Raw genomic sequence first — 23,896 nt, 5'->3', positions numbered from 1 at the left:
GAGGTAGGCACCACCAAGACACACTTACAGAGAGCACTGTGAAGCTATTTGTACATTCATTTTTACATTTCAAGTGTAAACGTATAGTTTAAAACAGTGTGGACGGGAAGGCAGCATGAGGAGATCTGGGGGCCCATTGACATTATACAGCAGTTCTAACTAATATGAAGATAGAGGATAGAGACAGGCAGAGTGACTGCATTCAAATCACAGCAGAAACTGCTGTGCTACTGAGCAGTTGGCAGATTTGAGGCTGATTGTTCATTTCATCATTAACGCTGCAGCAGGGGGAGGCAGGGCATACAGCAGCAGCAGAAAATTGGCAAGAGGAGCTGTCCAAAAGTTCAGTAGCAGCCAACTTTATACCCCATTTGCAGATAACAAATAAGGTAACACATGTCTTAGGCAAAGTTTTTCTGGCTGTTGGAGGTGTATACAATCAATCCACCAAAGGGACAATCGGTCTGCATCAGCGCTGTGGCCTAATTCAAATGAACGTGTTCATACATCTGAGCCTAATGTTGCTGTTGTTCAAATTTACATACAGTACATGCATGTATACTTTGTGTGTGCTTGGAGATAAAGTATATCCACTAATCTGAATCATCTCTGGGTGACACACCTCCTCCAAAACTTTAGATTTTGCACAATAATAAATCACTAAATGTGTAGAGTTCTCAAGCACTGAACTCCTACAAAGCCCTGATCATAGTCTGGCAAAGACAGTGAAAGCTGCGGACTTTCATGCAGGCAGTGGACACACATACACTTTACATACTACAATCAGGGGTATGTAAACTTGGACACGTCCCATGTGGACCCTCTAACTTCAAGCAGAGCTTAGGATACAGAGGATGCAGAGTTTGGTAAGCTCAGTTCTTTCTAACTCCACACCCATATTTTTTTCACTTTTAAACTTGTAGTTTTCAGCCCAAACTGACACTGACTCAAATGACATCGTCTGAGGACATTTATCAGACTATGCACTGAGTCCCTCTGGAGCCACAAAAGGCTTTATACTACTTTTTTCAGCAGCAGCACTCAGCACCATGCAAACAGACTTCAATGTGCAAAATCAGGTTCCCCTTTAACAAAAAGCAGCCGCAGCAAGAGATGTCAAATAAATAGGGGTAATTGCGTACAGGATCCATGAGGTTCTGTTCAAAACCTTACCCACTTGTTGCTGACTTCACTGCCTCCATCATTTGTACACAACCAGTGATCCGAAGCAAAGATTGGTAACCATCATGAGCATGCTAATGTATAGTTAAAAGAAAATATATAAATACTCCTTCACAACAGTGTTTACTAATGATGAAAGTGAAAAGGAAAAAAAATATATATATATATATAAACCTGTCAAAGAAAGAGTAACAACCTTTCACTGATTTAAAAAAGAAGGCTGAAGCAGAAGAATAAAATAAATGACAGTGAGAATGAAAGGCAGAACACAAACAGTTTTCCGTGACACATTTTCAATGAATCCTGACTTCAAATGGTCTCTAGCTGGGTGGTTAAATAATGTACCAAGTAAAGTAGCCTTTGTTTTTGTACTTTGTGTACATGGCCGATACATTAGGCTATGTGGGATTAACCTTCCTACACAATGTGTGAATCCCCTTTCTAGTTCATAGTGGTCAGATGGCAAAAAATGTGCTTGATTATACACTGTACTGGCTGAAAGGTGCAATGGACCAGTTCTCAGTGTATTTTGATAGAACTTCCCATGGTTATGCTCCAGTGTTGATTTCAGTCAGTCCATTCTACCCATTCTGTCCATGGTCCTTTCAGTCTCTCAGTACTTACCTGTCAGAGCACAGATGCTGGTGCAGGCGTTTCTCAGGCTGCAACAGCAGATGATCTCCTTAAAAGTCTTCCTCATCTCCTGACTCCTGAAGGCATAGATGAGCGGGTCGATCACAGAATTGCACATGATGAGGATGAGGTACATGTTGAAGTGGGACATGAAGCACACGCAGTAGAGATTCCGCGGACAGGAGATCATTAGGATCAGGTGGAGGAAGAAGGGAGCCCAGCAGACAATAAAGATCCCCAACAGGATGGTCAGTGTGATGGCGCCCTTCATGCTGGCCCGCTGGTGGATGGAGTTGTAGCCGGGCAGGGCGGCAATGCGCTTGACGTGCGAGCGGGCCAGCATGAACATGTGGCTGTAGAGGGAGGCCATGATGAGCAGCATGGCAAAGAACATGGAGACCAGGCAGATGATGACAGGGGTGGTGTCTGAGTAGATGATGAAGACGATGCCGCAGCCCGTGCAGAAGGTCCAGATCCCCCCGATGATGCAGCCAGCTCTCCTCACTGTCATAATGTTGTGGTACCTCAGTGCATAGAAGATAGTGACGTACCTGTAGACACAAATAGATATTGATTTTGGAAGTGACCTGTGATTTTCTCGCAACCTTTACAAGCCACTGAGGAACTGGAGAAAAAAATGAGGGCAGAAACCTTTGAGATGTCTAGAGACATGGCAAAATATATCCCTGTGCACAACAACACTGCTTTCTTATTTGACTTGTATTTGTTATTTACTGGTGTCAAGCCAAATAGTTCTCACAAAGCACTGACCAGACCATTTGTCATTACCTGAGAGAATGTGTGAGCAGACAGAGCTCTCAGTCTGCTCATGGTTGTACAGTGGTGTTACAGAGTGGAGATTCTGCCCTCACTTGTCATTTGTCATTTTAACTTGTGAAAGTGATGATGATGGAAACCTGAGAAGCTGCTTCCTCAGTATTATATATAAGAATGAGAGTGGAGAGAACTTAGGGAGTCTGTGTATTTCAGTGTCAGAACTCAGAGCTACACCGATGCACCCCAATGATTTTTCACATTCACACACTCTAATTTTCACTTGCATGTGCAGTGCCTGGCTGTTGTATAGGAGAGCGGTGCTTCAAAACCAGCAGGACAAAAGAAACACAGCAGAGGACAGTAAATAATATATCACATTGTGATCAGGTTTATTTTATCTGATAAGATCCATTTAAAAAAAAAGCCCAGACTGACACCAATGCCAATCTTTGGGACTGTCTCATCTCTAGCTGAAATCAGTGCAGTGTAACTGGGTGGTGTAGGGGGAACGAGAGCGAGCAGCATTTAGCAGAAGTCCCAGGACAGCTAGTTAGCTTAGAGAGCCGACAGATAACAGCTGAATGGGGATATCCACACTGCTGCTTCATTCTACAGAACTAAATCAATCATTCATTGCCAAGTCTCTATGGCACCACATTCACCAGTTATACACAAGCAGTAGAATATCATAACCTGGACCAGCAGTACCACAGCATGTGTGCACACTGCACTCAGGTCTAGTCCATCATATCAAAACAGAGGGAGGCACCACCTTGTGTGAGATATCCTGACTCTTAGTCCATAGTGTGGGTCAAGCACCAATAAAGAGTGGCTCCTACATTTCCCATAATGCAGCTCCATAGTCATTCTAAAATTTTTATTAGACCATCCTTGCCTGGGAAACATTCATGTCCTTCAAAGTCCATACCCTTAATATTTAACACCTGATTCCCGTTAAGATTTTAACTCAAGCTAATGGTTTGGGGGTTTTTTTATTTCAATTTCAAAAGCAGTTTTCTCATTCTTGATAATGCTCCTCCAACAGGATATTATATTCTAATTACATAGTTTGGTAGAGAGGTTCTTGATTTCCAGAGTAATTCTTGTAAGAGAATTAAATCTTAAATCTTATGATTTAAAGAGATCACCTGAAACCAAAGTAACTATTCATTCATTTGTTCATACTTGTGGAATTGTATGCCTGCCTAAAATTTGAAACCACACGGAAAGAGAAATGTTGACATTTTTGCATGTTCAACTGAAAGTCTGTGCACTGACACAGATAGTGCCCAGTACTGGGTTATTTCAATTGCAGAAAGAGACCCAATTGAGAACTACAATAAAATTACATGGTCCTCTCTAGGACCCTTTCTAAAAACATATTACATGTCTGTTATTTTCTAGGAAATTATTAGTAGACTGTTGGAAATGAAAACCCTGTTATTAAGAGCACCAGCTGTTGTTACCTAATTACGCTGCTCAACCTCTATTGTTAGAAAACTTATGTAAGTCATTGTTTTCATTTATCATTTACATTAGCTGAACTAAAAGGGCAATTGTGCGCTGTTTCAGGACAAAACAGAGCAGTGCAATTATGCACTGTGACTCTTGTGAGAATGCATTTAATTAAAAATTCAATTTGAAAAGCTTTGAAGCTTTGAAAGAGCTTCTGAAAGAGCTTCTCCTGTGGAAATAATGAGAAGAAGACACATGTGCAAGAGTGTGTATGTGTGTACTGCAGTGACCTGCAGGTTATATAAGAATTTCAAGACAAAAGTGCTTGTATCTATTCATACACATGTCCTTTCATTGTTACCTGTCCACAGCGATGGCCAGTAGGCTGCACATCGACGCAACGACAGAGATGCAGATCATGGAGTCAAACACGTTGTCCATCTGCCGGATGAAGTGGTCCTCCACCACGAGCTGTCTGTTGTTGAGAAGGTAAATGATGATGGTCTCCCAGGCGTTGGACACACTCACCAGCATGTCTGCTACTGCCAGACTGCAACAACAAGACAAGTTAGGTCAGACTTTGATCACAGAGATAGGTGTTCACAAGTCTGTACAGCGCTTCCTGCCTCATGAATGCAGAAGCCTGCAGAGCAGCTGTCCTGGCCCTCCCCTCTGTGTAATGACACAATCATGTCCCCTGTGGGGAAGCCACTTAAATGATTTAATGATTGAAGGTACATTGCGCAATCTGTGTGACATTTTCACTTGGCAACCAGGAGACAAAATGAGACCAACACATTGTCTTGGCACTCATGTGGCACAAGATGCCCGTCCTGCTCTGTGTTTTATAAAATATTGAAGGTGGGTGACACACTGACAAAAGCACTTCAGTGTACAATTAAAACAACAAAAAAGAGTCTATAACATTTCTAACAACAAGCTCTCATCAAGCCCTAACTTTTTTACACTGCAGGTCAGTGCTGCATCTCCCAGAATCCTCAATGTCTTGCAAAGCAGTTCACTCGCATGAACTTTTTGAACTGAGACAGTGCTAATCACTGCAGCTCCATGCCACCCTGTCAGCATGCTAACATTAGCTATTTAGCTTTATAGTCAAAGTCAAAATAGAAATTTTGACCTGATGATGGCACGACATTAAAATGGCCAGAGTTGTCAGGACTCATCCTCTGAGGACTGAGGATAAACCATACCCTTGGGCACTGTTCGTTGGTCCAGGAGTTTGGGGGTCACATGTACTTGGATCCGGGCCTGGGTCCTTGATGTGAAAGCTCTGTCTCTCTGTGTATGTACTCTAGACACCTCAAAGTTAGCTCAAAGACCACATCAAAGCACGCTTTATCTTCTAGTTGACCAATAATTTGAACAGTGACCTGAATATCAACCGAAACTCCTTTGCTTTGGTCTTGCAGAGGGGATTAAGTCTTTCAAGTCATACGGCTCAGATCCAAATAAAGTCAAGTAAGTAGTAAGTAATTGGTGTTAATGTAAAAAAAAATTGAGTTGCAGGTAATTTTTTTAATTCTGTCAAGTTGAGTCATCAAGTTGGTGACTGGACTCTGACCTGAAGTCCATTCCATGTCATGTGTCACGACTGAAATCACATTTAGAGAAAACAGGTAAATCAAAATGTGTTTTCATCAACAACAATTATATAATTACTCTGAGCAGGATACAAGATTTTAACATCAAAATAATGTCAGAAACTCTTTTTAAAACTCTGGACTCAACATGGTACTTTATTCATCTTTTCCCCTCTGGGGGAACATGCTGTGTGATGTTTTTTTTTTTAGGAGGAGAGAATAAGCAGAGGCACATCCTACATCGTAACTCATTTGAACCATTTGTTGCTGTCAAGCTCAAGATGTGCAAGTTACCGTCACTTTTATAAATAAGCCCACTTTGCCACCTGAGGTGAGTGGAAAAGCTTCATTGTGTACCTGAGTTATTTCTTTTGATATGTGATGTTTTTTTATTCAGGTCTTGTGTAATTCAAAGTGTGCATAAAGCAGGTGGTTGGAAAACCGAAACTCATTATCTCCTGAAACACAAGTCTCCACTTTTGGCTGCAGAACAAAAATGTGTAGTCTTCACAAGTAAATGTGTGGCCTTCACAAGTGACTTGCTGAGAAATCTACTTGTAACTCAGATAATGAGCAGAGAACCTGCCGTGTAGGAAAACAAGCAAGAGTGCTGTCCCCCCTGTTTACTTCTGTGTATGCATCCATTTTCATCAAATACTAACAAGAAAGAAATGGTCAAGAATTCTGAGATTCCCCATTTTGAATATTGTAATCTTAAAGCCAATTACATTCATCATGTCAGTAAATGAGATGTGGAAATTTGACCTCCACTATATTGGTAATTGTTAATGCCATCAGATCATCTGAAAGCTGAACCAAAGCTCATTTGCTCCCCTCCATATTCATGAAGCTAATCCCAGCTGACACTGGTAGAGAGGCGGGGCACACCCTGGACAGGTCACCTGTCTATCACAGGCCTGAAACTTAACATAGCAATTTGATATAATGTAGAGTGTGTTACAACATGAACTGAAATGAAAGGGCCTTAAAAAGACATCTGCATTATTACCTAATCTCGAGGCCCCAACTTGTATGTGGAGCAGAGTTGAGATCTAGATTAAGGACTTTTATTATTTCACTGCATATTGTGTTTACGCTCTGCATATTCTTAAATAATACTGTGATTATTCAAATTATTAAAGACAGTTCAACATGTAAACAGAGAGATTTACCTGCAGACAAAGAAGTACATGGGCGAGTGAAGGTTCTTGTTCTTTACTATGGCCGTGATGACCAGGATGTTCTCCAGCAGGGAGATGATACCCAGGATCAGAAAGACCTGAGGGGAGAGAAATACAGCGGGTGAATGAGAAGAGTAGACATGAATAGATCAGAAGAGCAGCAGAAAAATGAAGTACCACTCACACACAAATACAGACCTCTACAGCGATGTGGACCTGCTCACATGCTGCAGGTTTGGAGGTGCTGGTCTTGTCTGGTAGCAGTGGAGGGGGAAGGGTGTAGTTTTGGTGATAGTAGGGGTAGGCCCAGGTGGAGTTGCCCATCAGGAACTCCTCATGGTAGGAGGACTCATCAGACATATTCATCCCTGCTGTGGCTTTGGTCCAGATTACTGCTGCTCTGATGTGGAGGGCATTTTTCAAGCAGGCTGCAAAGGAACAGCTGAAAGTGACATATTTATTATTATTATTATTATTATTATTATTTTGACTCTGTTACTCAGACATGATGTTTACCCTCCACACCAACTTCAATCAAGTTTGATACAGCATACAAATTTCTTTCACAAATTACGTACTTAAATCTCCAATAATATAAAAATGTCTTTTCAGTTGATATGATGAACTTGTTAGCAAACGGTTACATATTTACACATAAAGACATTTTGGAGCAATGTTCTCATTATGGCCTCTTGATAAATGTCTAGTAGCCACTCTCTTGTAGCTCTGTTTTTGGTCTCTACCATCTCCACACCACTCTCATGTCATTATGGGTAAATATAAACCTACAACGAGAGGCTGATAAGCTTAGTTTGGCATGAAGACTGGAAATGTGGAAACTTCTAAAGCTCAGTAACTGATATGTTACATCTCATTTGTTTAATCCGTACAACAATGGAAATGTAAAATCAGCACATTGTGGTTTTACAGGGTGTTAGATGGTGGACTATTTTTTCAGCTGGACTTTCTGCTGGATGAGGTTTTGTAACCAGTGTTTTCATGATGACTGGAAAGATCGGAAGTTTCAGTGGAATCAAAAGAGTGGAATCAAAAGATGGTATTTAAATTGACGCACCATTATATGGCAATTAATAAATTAATCTCAGCTGACCACACCATAATGAACTGAAGTTTGTTTTGAACATTCCACTTTGGCTAGGAAAGTAAAGAATTAGGACGTCCTGATATGACACTCCTATGGCAAGTGAGTGGGACATAAAAAAGCCTCAGTGTTAGGATCCTATCCACAACTAATGAGATGTGATGAGGTCAGACTTGAAAGAGCAGCTTTAACTCTTCCCTACAGGCAAGTACCTCCTCTGTTCCTTAACTCAACTCATGATCGGACTAATGGACCCTCCGGTGATGTCAAATGACTCACTTTCTGTGGCTTATACGTTTGCGTGGAGGCAACATAAACACTTTTACTATCTTGAAAATTCCCCAGTGTTACACGGTGCGTAAGGGATTTCCAGGAAGAGATCTTCCTTTAAAAGGGGATTAAAAAATAATGGCTTGACACTGAATGGGAAAAGAGAGGGAGGCAAACACATTGATGACACAAAGAAACCATTCAAGCATAGTCAAAACGAACATTCTACATTATGGCCATTGTAACCCATGTCATTTCAGCACAATGCCATTATCCAAATCCCCACTATACAGTGACACTATGAGCTGAGGGGCTACAGTAATTAACCTTTGTGGCAGGGCTAAACTAGCAAGCTGTTTGAGTAGTTAAGACATTTTACTGCTGTCATGGAGGCTCTTTGAACACCATAATTGCAGGAACTAAGAACGACATTGGTGTGCTTTTACTATTGGAACTTCATTTTTCCAGCACTAATTGACACAGCAGTTATCTTAAGCTATTCAAAAAACGAGAGGCAATTACTTTGACTACAAATTCATAAGTCATGCTGGAACTATTTACACTTTTTGTAATTATAGTGGCTGGAGAAATCATATTTCAATTATTTACTTTATGTGGTGTATTTTTATTATACTATCCTATCGTTTCCTATACTATCCTATCGTTTTAGTTTATTATCTGTTCATATCAGTATCAATCTCTTCAAATATACAAAAACTGATCTGTTATAGTGACTGCAAATATGCCTATATTTGGTCTCCAACTTGTTGATGTTTCCGTATGTGATCCTGCATGATAGCAGTAGAAAATATCATTGACCATCTGTCCAACCCATACTCACTGCTATGTAAGGTACCTCCCATATTTCAAGCATCAAATAATAGAAATTAAAATGACACGATCCCCATCACGTACAAGGTCAGAAGATGCTTTAGAAAAGTGAGACCTTTGCCCTGCCCTGCAGATATTCAAGACAGAAAACATCATATGAAAGACATGTGACATTTGATGATTCAAACATTACAATGTGATCCACAGCGGGGTAAAACAAAATCGTGACACAGACAAAACTGTGTGTGTGCAGGTATGTCCTCAACTGGAGTCATGTGGTAGTTTTAACAAAAGAAAGCCTGTAACGATACACAAACGGGCCACCCTGAAAGCAACGTAGTGTCATCGAGGCAGCAAATTCAGGCATTTTGATATAGGCTGCCTATCAGCTATAAATCCAGATGTTTGCTCCTGGAATGACACCTGTCAAAATGGGCCCACTGTGCTCCATTAAAACACTGGAGGCTTAGAGAGCGAGTGACCTGCTGAGCCACAAAATATACAAACATAGCTGTTGTTTTCTGTTTCAGTTATAAAACAGCCGCAGTGAAGGAAGTGAGCAAGAGGCTGATTTGCATTTGTTTCAGTGATATTTAGCAGGTGAACCCACCTCTACATTCCTGCTGTTAGTCTGGCATTTTGTTAATGCTGAGGTTAATGAGTATTTGTCTAAATCCTATCCAGACCTTCCTGCTACAAAGGATTCACGCTGACATCCTTTCTCTTAGTGTCAGCCTAAAGTATCCCCTGGAAGCTGTATAATTAAGGAAAAAAAAAAAAGAATTAAAATAAATACTGTGGTCAGGACAGCCATTAGTGAGAGTCTTAGAGATATGAACAAAATGAGGTTATGTTCTATGTCATATCCTCAATGTGGTTAAAACCAGGATAAAACATGACAACTGTCGTAAAATATTCTTATTAAAAACATCCAGTCCCTGAGGGGCTCCAGCGAACGTCTCGCTTAGGACACCAACATGTCCAGAGACGGCTCTGAAACAAAGCACTACTACATAAACAAGAAAAGGTTGATAGATGGGTGTGTGTTCAGCTGGAAAAGAAACTCACAAATAGCATTACAAATTGTGTGAGGCTGTGTTTTAGTAGCCTTTTAGTATATTTATTGTAACAGTAATCTACTAATGTCACATGTTATGATCAGCTGACTGCCTCCACCCAACCTGCATCAGGTGTAATGGATAAAAAAGTAACAAAACCAAACCTACTCAAAGTGACCACGGACAAATCAGGCTCCCTAGTGTGAAAAAAATAATTTTAACAATGTACACTTTTATAAAATGAACTGTGGGAGTATGTCAGACAGAAAAGTCTGGGATCTACTGTCCAGTGTAGTTGTCAGTGTGGATCTGTTATGGCAGGTGCAGTTCAAATGCACAGCTTGCTGCTTTATTTGTTGGTTTGTTTGTTTATCAGCAAGATTACACAAAACTGATTTGCACTGAACTTAAATGGAGTGTTGGGTCACGTTCCAGGGAAGAACCCGTTAGATTTTCGGACAGGATCTGGATCATTTACTATTAATTTGAATTTTTGTCTTTGAAGTTCGGTGTGTGTTGTTTGACTCTGAGCCTTGGCGGAGGCATGTCTTCTACTGAGAGCCATTCTGGTTTATTCTAAAAATTAATTGGCCATACACCATTTAATTTCAAGACCAAGGTTCTGCAAGAAAACATCTTTGTCATATTTTCTGAATGTCTTGTCCCAAATGTTGCATCACACTGCAGAAGAAAGGACTCTTAGTTTCAATGGAAACCTCAACCCACTTCAAAATCTATTAACAGCCTTTTTTTTTATTAGCTGTGGAGTCAGCGTGGCCCAGACTGACTAATGAGAGGGAAAAAAAGCCTGAAGGATCCTTCATCTGTTCAAAAACAAATACACGTTATTCATATACTTATCCATGTGATTCATATGCAGGTTGTAACCACCTCTTTGCTGTGGTGTGTTGGTCTGATCGGACTGGTGTTGCAGCTTGAAAATGTGATATCAGAGATGGGGAGCATGTGCTGCACACACGTCTGCTGGGATGTGAAGATGTAAGTCATTGAAATTAATTTCTTTGAGTGTGTGACTGATTGGGTGCTTGAGTTAATACACTGTGTCTGTCATAATCACACCTGAGCTGAATTCACACGGGAGGAATTCAGCTGCTTTTATCCTTTGCTCTCTGTGTGTCCCTCCCTGTTTCTGTGTTTTCCCACACGCCCACTCCATCTTTTTTTGCCCCAACCCCCCAGTTTTTCCCAGGGGGTCTGTTATTGACTGGGAGCTTGTGCCTCTGTCACAGAACAGAAAACAACATCAAGACATCTTGACGCTACTTAACACTGACAGCTAATGATCATCTGACTTCAGCTCCCTCTGTGGACGTGCACTACCCACTGTATTTCTAAAAGGAGCATGTGGACAAGTGTTTTAGTTCCAAACTGCTGAAGTGTGACTTATTTGGATGTAAGAGCTTATACAGTATAAACACTTTCAACACTTTCAGCCCACATATGCAGAAATTACATTGTAATGAATGGAATGGCTCACACAGAATTTATTAAACGGTTATTAAAATTTTGAGCCTATTTTTGGGTTTAAAGTTTATCTCAACATCCGTGTGCGGAAGCAAAATCAAAATAAAAACAAGCAAGAACTTCCTTCTCTCAAGTGGAAGTTTGTGTTTGTGTGCCTCTCTGCATTATTCATTGGGAGAGTAGGACAACATCAATTATGCACAGTGCAACAAATGTAATTAAATCTAATCACATGGAAATATTAATCACACCAGAACAACAAACTGTGGGGCCTGCAGTGTTTGCACATATGACACATTACGGTTTGTGAGATTACCACTGTATATTTATACAACAAACCACCTGGTCATACAGCACAGTTAAAATTTTGGAGATAAAATTTGCCATTAAACAAAGAGGCCAACGATGCAGAGTTAGTAATGTGCCCTAGTTTACCTGTTATCAGTTCACGATATGAATATTAAAGCAGTAATTTGGATTTTGGGGAATACATTGTCTCAGTGCTGTGATCAGGGTGTAAATGAATCATTGTTCCATGTCCTTGGTGCTCGTTTTCAGTGATCTTGTTCTTTCATGGTGTAATAACTATGTACAAACTAACACGAAGCCCCAGATAATGGGGCAGTAAAAGATTGAAAATTAGAACTGAATACATCAGTGTTATAAAAAGAAATGTAGAAAGCTCCACTTTTCCTTTCATCCTCTATCAGTTGGTAAAAAAAAAAAGAATAAAGCTTTAAATATAGTTTCTTTGCCACCAATCACTTGATAAAATTAATTAATTTATTTTGCTCTTATATTTATTTGCTGTATTTCCTGTTTTTTTCACGTCCAATATTTCACATTTTTTGAATCCGTCCACGCCGCTCTCTGGAATATAATTCTGAGTTGGCATTTGGACAGTGACCATATCTCCCACACGGTGAGAAAAGTGTCAACAAAGTGCTGGGGAAAAAAATGGCTGCAAAGCCTCAATCGTTGGCAGCTACATGTTAGTGAAATTCAATTTTAGCATTAATGCAGGATTTGACAGGATGTATACACAGTTCGTGCGCCGGCTTCAACAAATCACTGCAAATATGCAGGGCTAACTGTGTATGTATGTATGTAATATGCATGAATTCTTTCAGGTTGCTATAGCAGGAGGTTTTCCCGCTTCGCCCATTCTGCTGACACTGTGTGAAGGCAGCATTAGGAGGAAATGTTAGGAAAAGGAAATGTTACATGAGGAAAGTAGGAAACACTTAAAGCATTACATATGTACTGATACCCCAAAACAGAAATACTGAGGAGCTGAAAAATGAAATGAGCTAGTGAAAGATAAATAGAAGATTATTATTATTTTTACTGATTGATTGGAGGTTAAAGGAAAAATATAAAGAGTCGCATTTCTTTTAACACTCTCAAAAGAACACTTTTATTTAACTGATGTGATTCAGTTCTGTTTTTGACTGTTGGGCTCCATTTAGGTGAGAATTTATCCCCCAGTTTGCACAAATCAAAAAGGACAGCCGTGCTGAATGCTTGTTATCTGTCAGGTCCACAGTGAAGCAGAGAGCTGCTCCTGCTGAGCATCCTTTCGCTCTGATCTGGACAACACCAGCACAACAGACTGAGAAACAACACTGAGGTCTCTGAGCTCTGTAGCTAATCCCATGATGTGACTGACTCCAATGACAATGACACGGGCGGTATCAAAACATGATGATCATGAGCACTTCTTCAGAGGTTGCCATGGCTACATGATCACAAACATAGTGTTTAATGGCATTTTGTTATTAATGGCATTTTTGTTATTTTTTTTCTCCCAAAGTAAGAGCATCACCACCATATATATAAAAAATGAACTTGTGCATGGAGGCAAGCTTTTCTTTCTCCAGCAGGAGACGCGTTTATCAGGAGCCCAGACTCGGGTCAGTCAGTGAAAAGACAGCTCCTCATCTTACACTGAGTGATGCTCACTCCTGCTGCTTTGCCACAGTGGTGACTAATCTTTGTGAAAAAAAAAAAAAAGATATTTTCTCCAGACAATTATTACAGCATCAACGACAGATGCAGCATCAGAACAAAGGCAGAGTATTTCCTACACAGTGCAGGCACCTACTAAGTTTTCTCAGTGCTAATGAGTCAGTGGTCTCACGGCTTTTACTGTGTGTATTTTGTGCCCCCCAGCCAACAGACTCCTCTGTGCTGTGAAATACAGCTAACCTACAGTATTTCTTGGCCATGCATTGGCTGAGTGATGTGTCGTTGTGGAGTAACTTCAGCTAAAGTAAATGCACGCCTGGAAAGATGCCAATGAGACTGAGCAGCATCTGGACCTCTCTTGTGTTTGTGTTTCCATAGGAAGTTGCGGAGGCAGCTCCGAGGGAGGTTCTATCTGACTGAGGCTCTATCTGTGCCGTGAAGTCAATCCTGCACATTTCACAGCAAATCATAGCCACAGCAAATGGAATGAGCTGTTACAGTGGAGCTTGGAGAGTGATGTATTGAGACAAAACAGTTGTTTTTTGTTTTTATATCCAAGGTGAACCATCTTATCTTATCTCATCTCATAACTATGCCCATCTCATATTTATGTATGTACATACTACAGATCTTTCTTAGTTTTAGTTCTTAGTTATTCTGTTATTGGAATAGTGCCTATTTAATCTTGTTCCAGCCATATTGGCCTCTTACTTATATTTACTTACTGTACTGTACCCCTGCTGTTGCTGAATGCAATTTCCCCACTGAGGGACTAATAAAGGATTTCTTATCTTATCTTATCTTATCCCAGATGGTGTCTGAACAGTCATGGTTATAATGCAAAGTGTCACAAAAGCAAAATACAGGTGGCTGCCTAAAATGTTTGATTTATCCCCTGTAGGATTGTTTGGGGATGTTAAAATTTATTAAATATATATATATATTTAATTTTTTAAAGATTTACGGGTTTATGTGCTGAGATTGGTTTTTGATCTCATCATATTATTGTGGGTGGAAAGACATCCCCAACAAAAAGTAGAAAATACTGTCTAAATGTCACACAAAGTACATATATAGATATATATATAAATAAATTTGACTGCAACATATTCAACAACATGTATGATCCTGAAAGTGTTGTAAATTCCCCTCAAAGTCTACACATTGAATCACAGACGAACATGAAGTTTCCATCATATAAAACCTCAGAGAACAAAAACATCAGTCAAGTATGACACTATCACTTTAAAAATAAATCACAGACACGCTCCAGGTCCCTGTCAGTGTATGTAAAACCAGCAGTGAGTGACAGTTTTGACACAAAATAATGTTAAAATGCATAAAGATGTCTCCTGAATCCATCACGAGAGACAGACATGAAAAATGACTCACCTCTCGCAGGAGCTGTGACTCAAATCCTCCCCACAAGTGATCAAATAGACAAGACGATGCCTGTGTGGAGCATCAGATTTGTGGATTTACGCGTCGTGAGAGTGAGAGATGCTGAGCTGTGAGGGAGAGAGAGAGAGAGGGAAAGGGTGGGAGGGAGAGAGAGGAAGAGAGAGAGAGAGTGTAAAGAGAGAGTGCGGGAGGGAGAGGAACCTCCCCCTTCAGATCTGACAGTATGGACACGACATGCAGCTACTGCCAGCAATTTTTAGCCATCTCCCTTGCAGTGGGTTAAAAGAAGAGCTTCCTCCGTGTTGAAAAGATTCTGTCTGTGAGGATCTGCATCTTACAAGAATTTAGCTCCTTCATGTGACTTTATGCAGAACTCTAACCAACCTGCCAACCATATTTAGAAGTTATAAATGAAGCAAGACAAAACAATGGATATTTTTATACAACTTCTAGTGAATGTGTGTGTGTGCGTGCGTGAGTGCGTGTGTGTGTGTGTGTGTGTGTGTGTGTGTGTGTGTGTGTGTGTGTGCGTGTGTGTGTGTGTGTGTGTGTGTGTGTGTGTGTGTGTGTGTGTGTGTGTGTGTGTGTGTGTGCGTGTGTGTGTGTGTGTGTCTTGGGTTAAAATTAAACAATTCCTTGTGAATACATTGGTTCAAGTGGGAATTAGTACTGATAGACATGTACTGTGCTGGATGCTGTGCTTATGACACCCTGCAGAGAAACAGTAACGTAGCAGAGCATCACTGACAGATAGATATCATGACCGTCCACGTTATTTAGCAGCATTATCACTGCTGTCAGAGACTGATTTTGGGAGAGAGAGAGAGAGAGAGAGGAGCTAAAAGGGCTTTTAGATAAAGGACGTTCACTCTGAAAACTGTTTAGCAAGGAGCAGTTGAAAAGAATCTGTTTGGGAATGTAACATCACCACAGGATTAACCACTGAGCTGGGAATTTAGTTGGATAAAGATGGTGCCTGCAAACTTAAGTAATTCATCTGTGACTGTGTATCACTCGGCTCACGTTCACTGTGTAGATTCAGTCAGCTAATCTTTGAACATCCATTGTTCCCTCACAGGCTCAGCCACCCAATCTTTTCATGTCACAGGTTTCACCACACACCTGTGCAAAACGTTTTGTTCATGTACTGTGTCTAATAAAGCTTAAACAGCTTTTCTTATTAGAGAAGTCAGAAGCTCCACATTAGGAGGAGTTATGAGAGCTGTATTAAAGTGAATGCCCCTCATCCGGGCCTTCAGCTGCTGCTTTGAGAAATATACAGTAACTCAATTATACATCAGACCCACAGGATTGTAGACTATTGTTTCCACTGAAGTGCATCACAGTGTGGAGGGAGACTCACACCTCACAGACACCTCGCAGCTACGAATCACTCACACATCACGTGACGTGTTGTGTTGTGTACATGTGTTGCTGCTGTGACCATCTCTGATAAACTAGCTAACTCAGTGTCAGTTAGATTAATGGAAGTGTGTTGATTCAACTGAAAACATTCAGTGTGACTCATTCAGTTTTATTGATCAAGGTTTATTTTTTCTCTGTGCACCTACTCAGCCACAATGTTTTTAGGATAAGATAAACTTTAATATGGCACAGACTGCCTGTTATAATAAAAGTAAAATACAAGCACAGGAGATAGATAGATAGATAGATAGATAGATAGATAGATAGATAGATAGATAGATAGATAGATAGATAGATAGATAGATAGATAGATAGATAGATAGATAGATAGATAGATAGATAGAAAATATAAATAAATAAGAGTCAAAATTACTGCAGAGATCTTCTGACTTTTGGTCCACAGGATCCCATCCCACAATTTCCACAATTCCCACAATACAGTTTGAGAGAATCTTTTCATTCGATTGTCTGTAACACAGGCACGAGTTATCTTATGAATTTCTCGTCTCCAATCCCGAGCTGAGACAGCCGTAATGACATCACTGTGACATCACTCAGTTTATTTACTCAGACTCGAGAGTCTCCTGACTGGGAAGCAAACATGTGGTTTAAAATAGTTGCTGTGCACCTTTAAAAAAAAAAAAAAAAAACATCTGCAGTGGTTTGTCCTATTTTAGTATGAGAGTTTATATAAGCATCACTTTCCTCGTGTTCTGGTTGACTGTTGCTTTGTTTTTCTGTGGCTTTCTAATGAGCCTGTGCTTGATCAGCAGGAAAAGGAAACAACCCACCCCTTAGCAGGACCAAGGTGGTGGAGTTAAACTGTGAGTTTCTTATCTAAACACACAATACACCAGATCTGTTCACCTTTTAGACGATGGAACAATGAGAACCGAGACTAAAACATGTTCTACAGCAGATGACACCTTCACTCTCCTGCAAAACTAATATACCAAATTATTTCCCACTGTATGAAGCCAAATTAATGAGTTCTATGAAAGTTATGCATAGAAGCTTTTTTTTCCCAAGTATTTTTCTCTGTGAACTGATTTACCAACAAACTGGCAGTTTAAAGTAGCTAATTTCTTAGAGGCAACTAGCTTAATTAAGTTTGGCCTTTTGTTTACCCTCCACATTCACCAAACATTATTTATTTATTTATTTTTTATCTCCTATGTGCAGCAAAGGAGGGTTTTATGGGCTGGAATTGTTTTAGAATTACTAAACAACATCAAGTAAGTCACATTGTTGGTTGGAATTATGACTGTAGTCAGTGTGTAAAGTATTAAATAAAGCCTATATCAGGATGGTTAACATGAGATAATTTCCTCTAGAAAGATATTAAAATGTACTGAAGGTAGTTCAATGCTATAAACCTGGAGCACTTCTACACAAAAGAATAACTAATAAATTTTACATTCAGGCTATGTGACATATTTTAACATGCCCTTTTAAAATGACTTAATTATGGAATTATTGTATCTATATACACACACTGTGATTGTGCATATGAAGAGGTAGTATTCATGTAAAAATTCATGTAAAAGCTAACAGAATGAGACTCAAAGGAAATCAAAGTGTCATGACTAGCTCCTAAGGGGGCTGTTTTCTGAGCCCTTGTTTTGTTTGGAACCCTTTCGTGGACTCTTGGACTCTTGTTTTGTTTGTTAAGTTTTGTTCATAGTTCCCTGTTTTATTTTGAAATCATGGCCCTTGTGTATCTTGTCTTGTTCTACTTCCTGTCTTTGTCTTGTTTCCCGCCTTTGTGATTGTCTGCCCCGCCCTAACTGATTTCACCTGTTGCCCATTGCCTTGTGTATTTAAGTCTCGTCGTTTCCCTGTGTTCTTGCTGGCTGTCTGTTTCCATGTCTGTGTCCATGCTCGAGTCTGCAGCACGTCAAGTCCCTGTGCTTGTTCGTGTTCCTGTGTCTTGCATTTTCCCCCTCATGGACTTACCTTGGTTTCCTTTGTTTCAAGTAAGGACTACTGTATTTTTGTTTAGTTTCGTTCCTAGGTGTTTTTCTCCCTTGTGGAAGATTTTTGGTTGTTTGAGTTTTGTTCCCTGGCCTTGGACATTTCCAGTGATTTTGCTTTATTGAAGGACTGTTAGTTCTCCCATTCTGCCTGTCTTTGGGGTTTTTGCATTTGGTCCATGCCCCCCGTGACACAAAGAAATGCTACAATGAACACATTTGAAAAATATACACTGTAAATAAGTGGGAATCATACCTTCCTATACCTACACGAGTGTTTTCAGTGTTTTCAGATCATGACAGTTAATAGTGTGGCTGTTTCTGCTGCCAAAACCAGAGAGGAACACTGCAGTGTGTTGATACGTATACTGTAATTTACTGAGAGCTAATTAACATTGGTTTGACAGTTTCTTTTCATATTTTTTTTAAACCAGACAGTGGTAGACATACATCGTGTTACATTACAATCCCTATGTAGTCTCAAAAGATTCTAAAGCAGTAGACAATTATTCTCATCACTCAGCTGTAGTGATGGAATAATAGTGTAGAGGCCACAGCAAGAGTGAATCAGTCTGCCACTCATTAGGCTTTGAGTACAGTCAACTACAGTGTGTGTTCTGTTAGAACATACAGAACATACTTTGCACTAATGCCAACTATGCTGCTGCCATACTGCACATTCTGATTGTACATAGGTTTTCTCTCTTATTCTAATTTATTTTACCTAAATACTTATCTGTACATAGGTTTCACTGTTCTATTTTTTTAATCTGTATTTTTACATAATGGCACCTCTCACTTGGTGATGGAGAAACAGTATTTCGTATTTTGTCTGTACATCCTGCACATATAGTGAATTGACAGTAAATATCTTTTGAACTAGACAAACTCAAACCATGGTTGCAGACTTGGTCTTGTAATTTGTAAAATGTCATTGCCGCTTGTTATTTCTTGTGATGTTAATCATTACATGTCATGTGATGCTTTCTGTCCATGCGCCTACAAACCAGTCAGCTCACTACTCATTCCCACAGGACTCGACCATGCTGCATTTCACTCAGACCTCAGTAGTTCTTTTTCTAGGCTTATAATATTCTTAATATTCTTAGGCTTACTTAGTATATTTGGATATTTTCTTTCTAAAGTATCTGTTGCTCATCTATCTCATCTGTTGTAGTAGATTAGTGTGAGCATGTCTGTGTGTCTGTCTGTCTGTCTGTCTGTCTATAGTGGATGAGTTTTATAATAATCATGGTCTTAGATCAGCGACTTCAGAGTAATTACATGAGTCTGTCACAGATGTGGAATTTGTCTCAGGATCCAACATGTCGTCATGTTGAGACCTGTGCTGCCTCCTCCTGAATACAGGTCAGTTAGATTCCCTTGAACTGGGACAGGCAAAAATGATTAACTTCAATTCAGTCTTCAAGAGAAAGGAAGGGAAAACGAATTCTCTCAGACATGTAGTGTGAAATGATGGTGGTGCTTGAGTCATTACAGACCTTACTAACAGCCTCTCAGGGCACCTGTCATGAAGGGCATGCTGGAACCTTGCACCCGGTGTTGGATGAGAGGTATTACTGCTGCATTTTCACCACCATCCCTTGAAACATATCAATCATACACAATCTGTTTCTTCTAAAGCCTTCTCCTGGCAGCTTTTTTTTTCCATCAGCATGTCCATCGGCTCCTTGAGGAAGTCTCTGAGAGAGGGCACCAAAGGCTGTATGTGAGAGCAGTGCTGCCAGAAGATCACAAAAAAATGAGGCAGTCAGCTCATTTTTTTTTTGAGTATAAACAGTATTCACAGTTTCCCATAGGACATTAGTGTGAAACCAGTATGGATGCTGTGGTTTCCAGTTTTCAGGCTGAGGTTATAAGTCAACAAAAAGTCAGCTCACTTCTACAGTTTGTATCCACGTCACTCACTGAATGAAGTTACACTTTCAGTCACATTTGTTTGTTACATATTTCAAAAACCGTGTAAGAGCTTTTGATGAAATCTGATAAACAATTAACCCACTGTCCAGGGATCAAGTTTTTTTTTTCTTCTCGGCATTGCAAGATAAATTTTGTGTTTCTCTTCTGTTTCTCACTTAAAGAAAAAAGAAAATATAGCATACATCTCATTATTCTCTGTGTGTATTCTGATGTAGAGCTTGGTCTGATGAGCCCGAGTCATGAGGTCAGAGTCCAGGATGCTTCTGGCAGGAACCCAAGAGAGCTCCTCGCTGTAACCCTCCCTGTCACCCAGGCATTGGAGGTCTCTCTCCCCCAGCGATGAGACTTGAGTCGCCATCTGCCCCTGTATGCGGGCTCACCATCAGGTGGGCAGAGCACTCCCAGTCCTGATGGACTTGATCTGGGACACATGTAAGGTGGGATGAATCCCTGTAAAGTGTGGGAAGAGGAGACAGACGGCTGCTGGGATGGGCCACAAGAGTAAAAAAAAAAAAAGAAAAAGAAAAAACACACACACACACACACACACACACATGGTTTGCATGTGTGTTGGTTCTGTGTGAATCTGCAGCACTGAATTCCTTCAGAGGCCCAGTATATCATGCTTTTCTCTGTCCCAACTTGCTCCTCATTTCCTTTAATGTTAGCGCTCTTTGTACGGGCTATATTTGCTTTGAATGTGACAGTCAGGGTGTCCAGTAAATGTTTGAATTGCCCCGAGAGTGGCCTGTTTGACACAGAGCAAACATTATAGAGATGAAAATGTGCTCTGTCTTCTGATTGAAGACAGAGCACAGTACTGTATTCCCCAAAGCAATGCCCTGCCATATCTTACAGATCTTTAAAAAGCATTGTTATCAGAGTCTGAGGTTGGCTTTCAAACAGAACAAGCAGTCTTATTTCCTTCAACAAGTCCTTTGAATAAACTCTGACACAAACTGCCAAGAAATTTTTTTTTACCAACCCTGAAATCCCACACGCTCCTTTCTCATTAGTTTGCATTTATGAACAGCATATTAGCAGCAGGTAAGGCTGGACCATTGCATCTACCATGCGTTAGACTTCAGATTAGAACCCTCCAGTGACATAACTGACAGGAATCACATTTGATTTTGCAGCAGTGCAAAATGTGATCTTAGTGATGATGACTGTTGGTGCTGGGCTGGTTTCAGTGTTTGTGAAACTGCTGATCTCCTGAGATTTTCACACACTGCAGTCTCTAGAGTTTAACTCAGAATGGAGCCAAAAACAAAAACCATCCAGTGAAGCAGCAGCTCTGAGGACAGAAACACCTTGTTAAACTCACTGCAATCACATAACCACTTTACAACTTTGGTGAGGAGAAAATCATCTCAGAATGAACAACACATTCAACCTTGTGGTGGATGGACTACAACAGCAGAGACCATGTCAGGTTCTAGTTCCGTCAGCAAAGAACAGAGATCTGAGGCTGCAGTGGACACAGACTCACCAGAACTGGACAGATGAAGACTGGAAAAACGTAGCCTGGTCTAACGAATCTGGACCATTGACCATGTCCAGATTCCTTTTATGGACACATACCATCTTCATCCAGTCTCCAGACCTGAATCCAGTAGAACACCTCTGGGATGTGGTAGAACAGGAGATTGGCAGCTTGAATGTACAGCTGATAAATCTGCAGAGATGATGTGATGCAGTCATGTCAGTGCTTCCAACATCAATGCTACAAAGAACTGAGGCTGTTTGAGAGCAGAGGGAGGAGCTACCCAGTGTTAGTGTGGTGTTGTTAATGAAGTAAACATCTAATCTACTATAGAGTGTACATCTGTGCATATTTTCCCTTCTCAAATTAATTGCACCAAATGAAAGATGCATTAAAGAGAGCCTTGTGGGAGGCTACATTAACCATGGTTGAGTGTCTATTAGACCCAGGAAATGAGAGTGCAATCTCCAGCCAGTCCCCAAATAATCTGTTTATTTTTTAAACTATTAAAATCCAAAGACCCACTGGAGCAACAGCGAAGGAGACACATTCATTTTTTCCCCCTCAGGCTTTTCAGTTAGTGAGACATCAAACCTGATCTTCTGTCTACGTTTTGTATCACAGCAGCAAAGTGAATGTTAGCACTTCTGCCATGTTGCACTTTGCACACACGCACACACACACATTTTCTTTTTTTATTTACTTTTTCCTTTCCTTGTGGCAGAACAGTCAACAGAACAGTATCTCATCATGATGAAACCTACTACCTGTCAGCTTTAAAAGGGGGCTGTGAAAAGTTTGCACTTTGCTTCTTCATTGAGTTCAGCTGTAATTGACTTTATTTGTACTGGATTCCAGTGGTGACAAGCTTTTATGTTGTGTGTTTGTGTGTTTGTGTGTGTGTGTGTGGGGGGGGGGGGGGGGGGGGGGGGGGGGGGGCACTCTCCGAAGAATAATGGTGCTTGAAAGGGTTCTTCAGAAGGGTTTGTGGTTCTACACAGAACCATCTCCATCTCCTCAGATGGTGTATCAAAAGGTATTCTTGTTTGAGGTTTTTAGTGGTGTGTGATGCCATGAAATAAAATAAACATACAGTGTTCTCTGTTGTTCAGAGAGGCTGGCTGGTAATAGCCAAATTGTAAATTAGCCCATGCTAGGCAATTATAAAAAAATAAAAATAATAAATAAACTATTACCAAAAACACTCCTGAAAAAGATAGACATTGATTAAGACGTTGTGAGAATTTCTAACTCTTACATTCTGTGATCTAATTAATTATGTTAAATGAAATTATGTTCTCTTTCTCCCCAAGAAATACAGTAGACCAAATAAATATTAGTTTAAAAAGGCCCTTCTTATGTTAGCTCATGCATTTTATAGAGAATATAAAATAGCTAATTAAAAAAAATTATATTCCAGGTCCTAGTCTGTGATCTACTCTGTGTGTGGGTTCTCAGAGTAGATCACAGAGTAGTCTGTGATCTACTCTGAGAACCCACACACAGAGACCCCCTGTGCTTTTCTAACCCATCGGCCCCTGGTTGGGCTGTAAAGATATATGAAGCTATAATAGAACAATTGTACTTGTCTTGGTTTATACTTAAATGATACAATGGTACTGAGGATTGATTCCTTGTATGGAAACTATAGCAGAGCAGGGATGCTGATATGTCTCCTGTATGTTATTCAGGTTTACATGTTATTTCCAGAAATGTCATTTAACCTGCACTAAAGGTTAAACTATTGTATTGCAGTTACGTTAGGACACTCATATCAAGGTTTTAACCATTTGTTGTGACAATAATACAGATTTTAGTTTGTTGGTGTGGCCCTGCTCATGTCATTCTGTGGATCATGTCAGCCTTGACACAGATGTTCCCTAAGATCGTGGTAGCAGAAAAAATGCAGAGCTCAGCACTGGTGTACACAGATGGAGTGACCGCTAAATGTTTATATGAAGCATCTAGTGTTGGAGATGGATCAAACATGAGACCGTAAAAGGAAAATGATGTTCTGTAGGAAGCTTTGTGAGGCTCTGTATACACTCACTGAGTACTTCATTAGGATCATCACACTAATACTGGGTAGTTCCTCCCTTTGCTCTCAAAACAGCCTCAGTTCTTTGT

At 40.2% G+C, this 23,896-nt stretch overlaps 1 protein-coding gene across 1 annotated transcript; it reads right to left on the bottom strand.

Moving 5' to 3' along the window:
* Positions 1–1,795: 1,795 nt before the first annotated feature.
* mc5ra (melanocortin 5a receptor) lies at positions 1,796–15,007 on the bottom strand. Its single transcript, XM_041044506.1, has 5 exons — positions 14,936–15,007; positions 7,028–7,271; positions 6,821–6,927; positions 4,409–4,597; positions 1,796–2,366 (listed from the first exon to the last, which is right to left on the bottom strand). The coding sequence occupies exons 2-5, from the start codon at positions 7,193–7,195 to the stop codon at positions 1,796–1,798; spliced, it is 1,035 nt and encodes a 344-aa protein (XP_040900440.1). The 5' UTR covers positions 7,196–7,271; positions 14,936–15,007.
* Positions 15,008–23,896: the final 8,889 nt, after the last annotated feature.

The sequence above is a fragment of the Toxotes jaculatrix genome, chromosome 8, assembly GCF_017976425.1.
Source record: "Toxotes jaculatrix isolate fToxJac2 chromosome 8, fToxJac2.pri, whole genome shotgun sequence".
NCBI lineage: Eukaryota > Metazoa > Chordata > Actinopteri > Toxotidae > Toxotes > Toxotes jaculatrix.
This window is presented reverse-complemented; position numbering and strand designations above follow the sequence as displayed.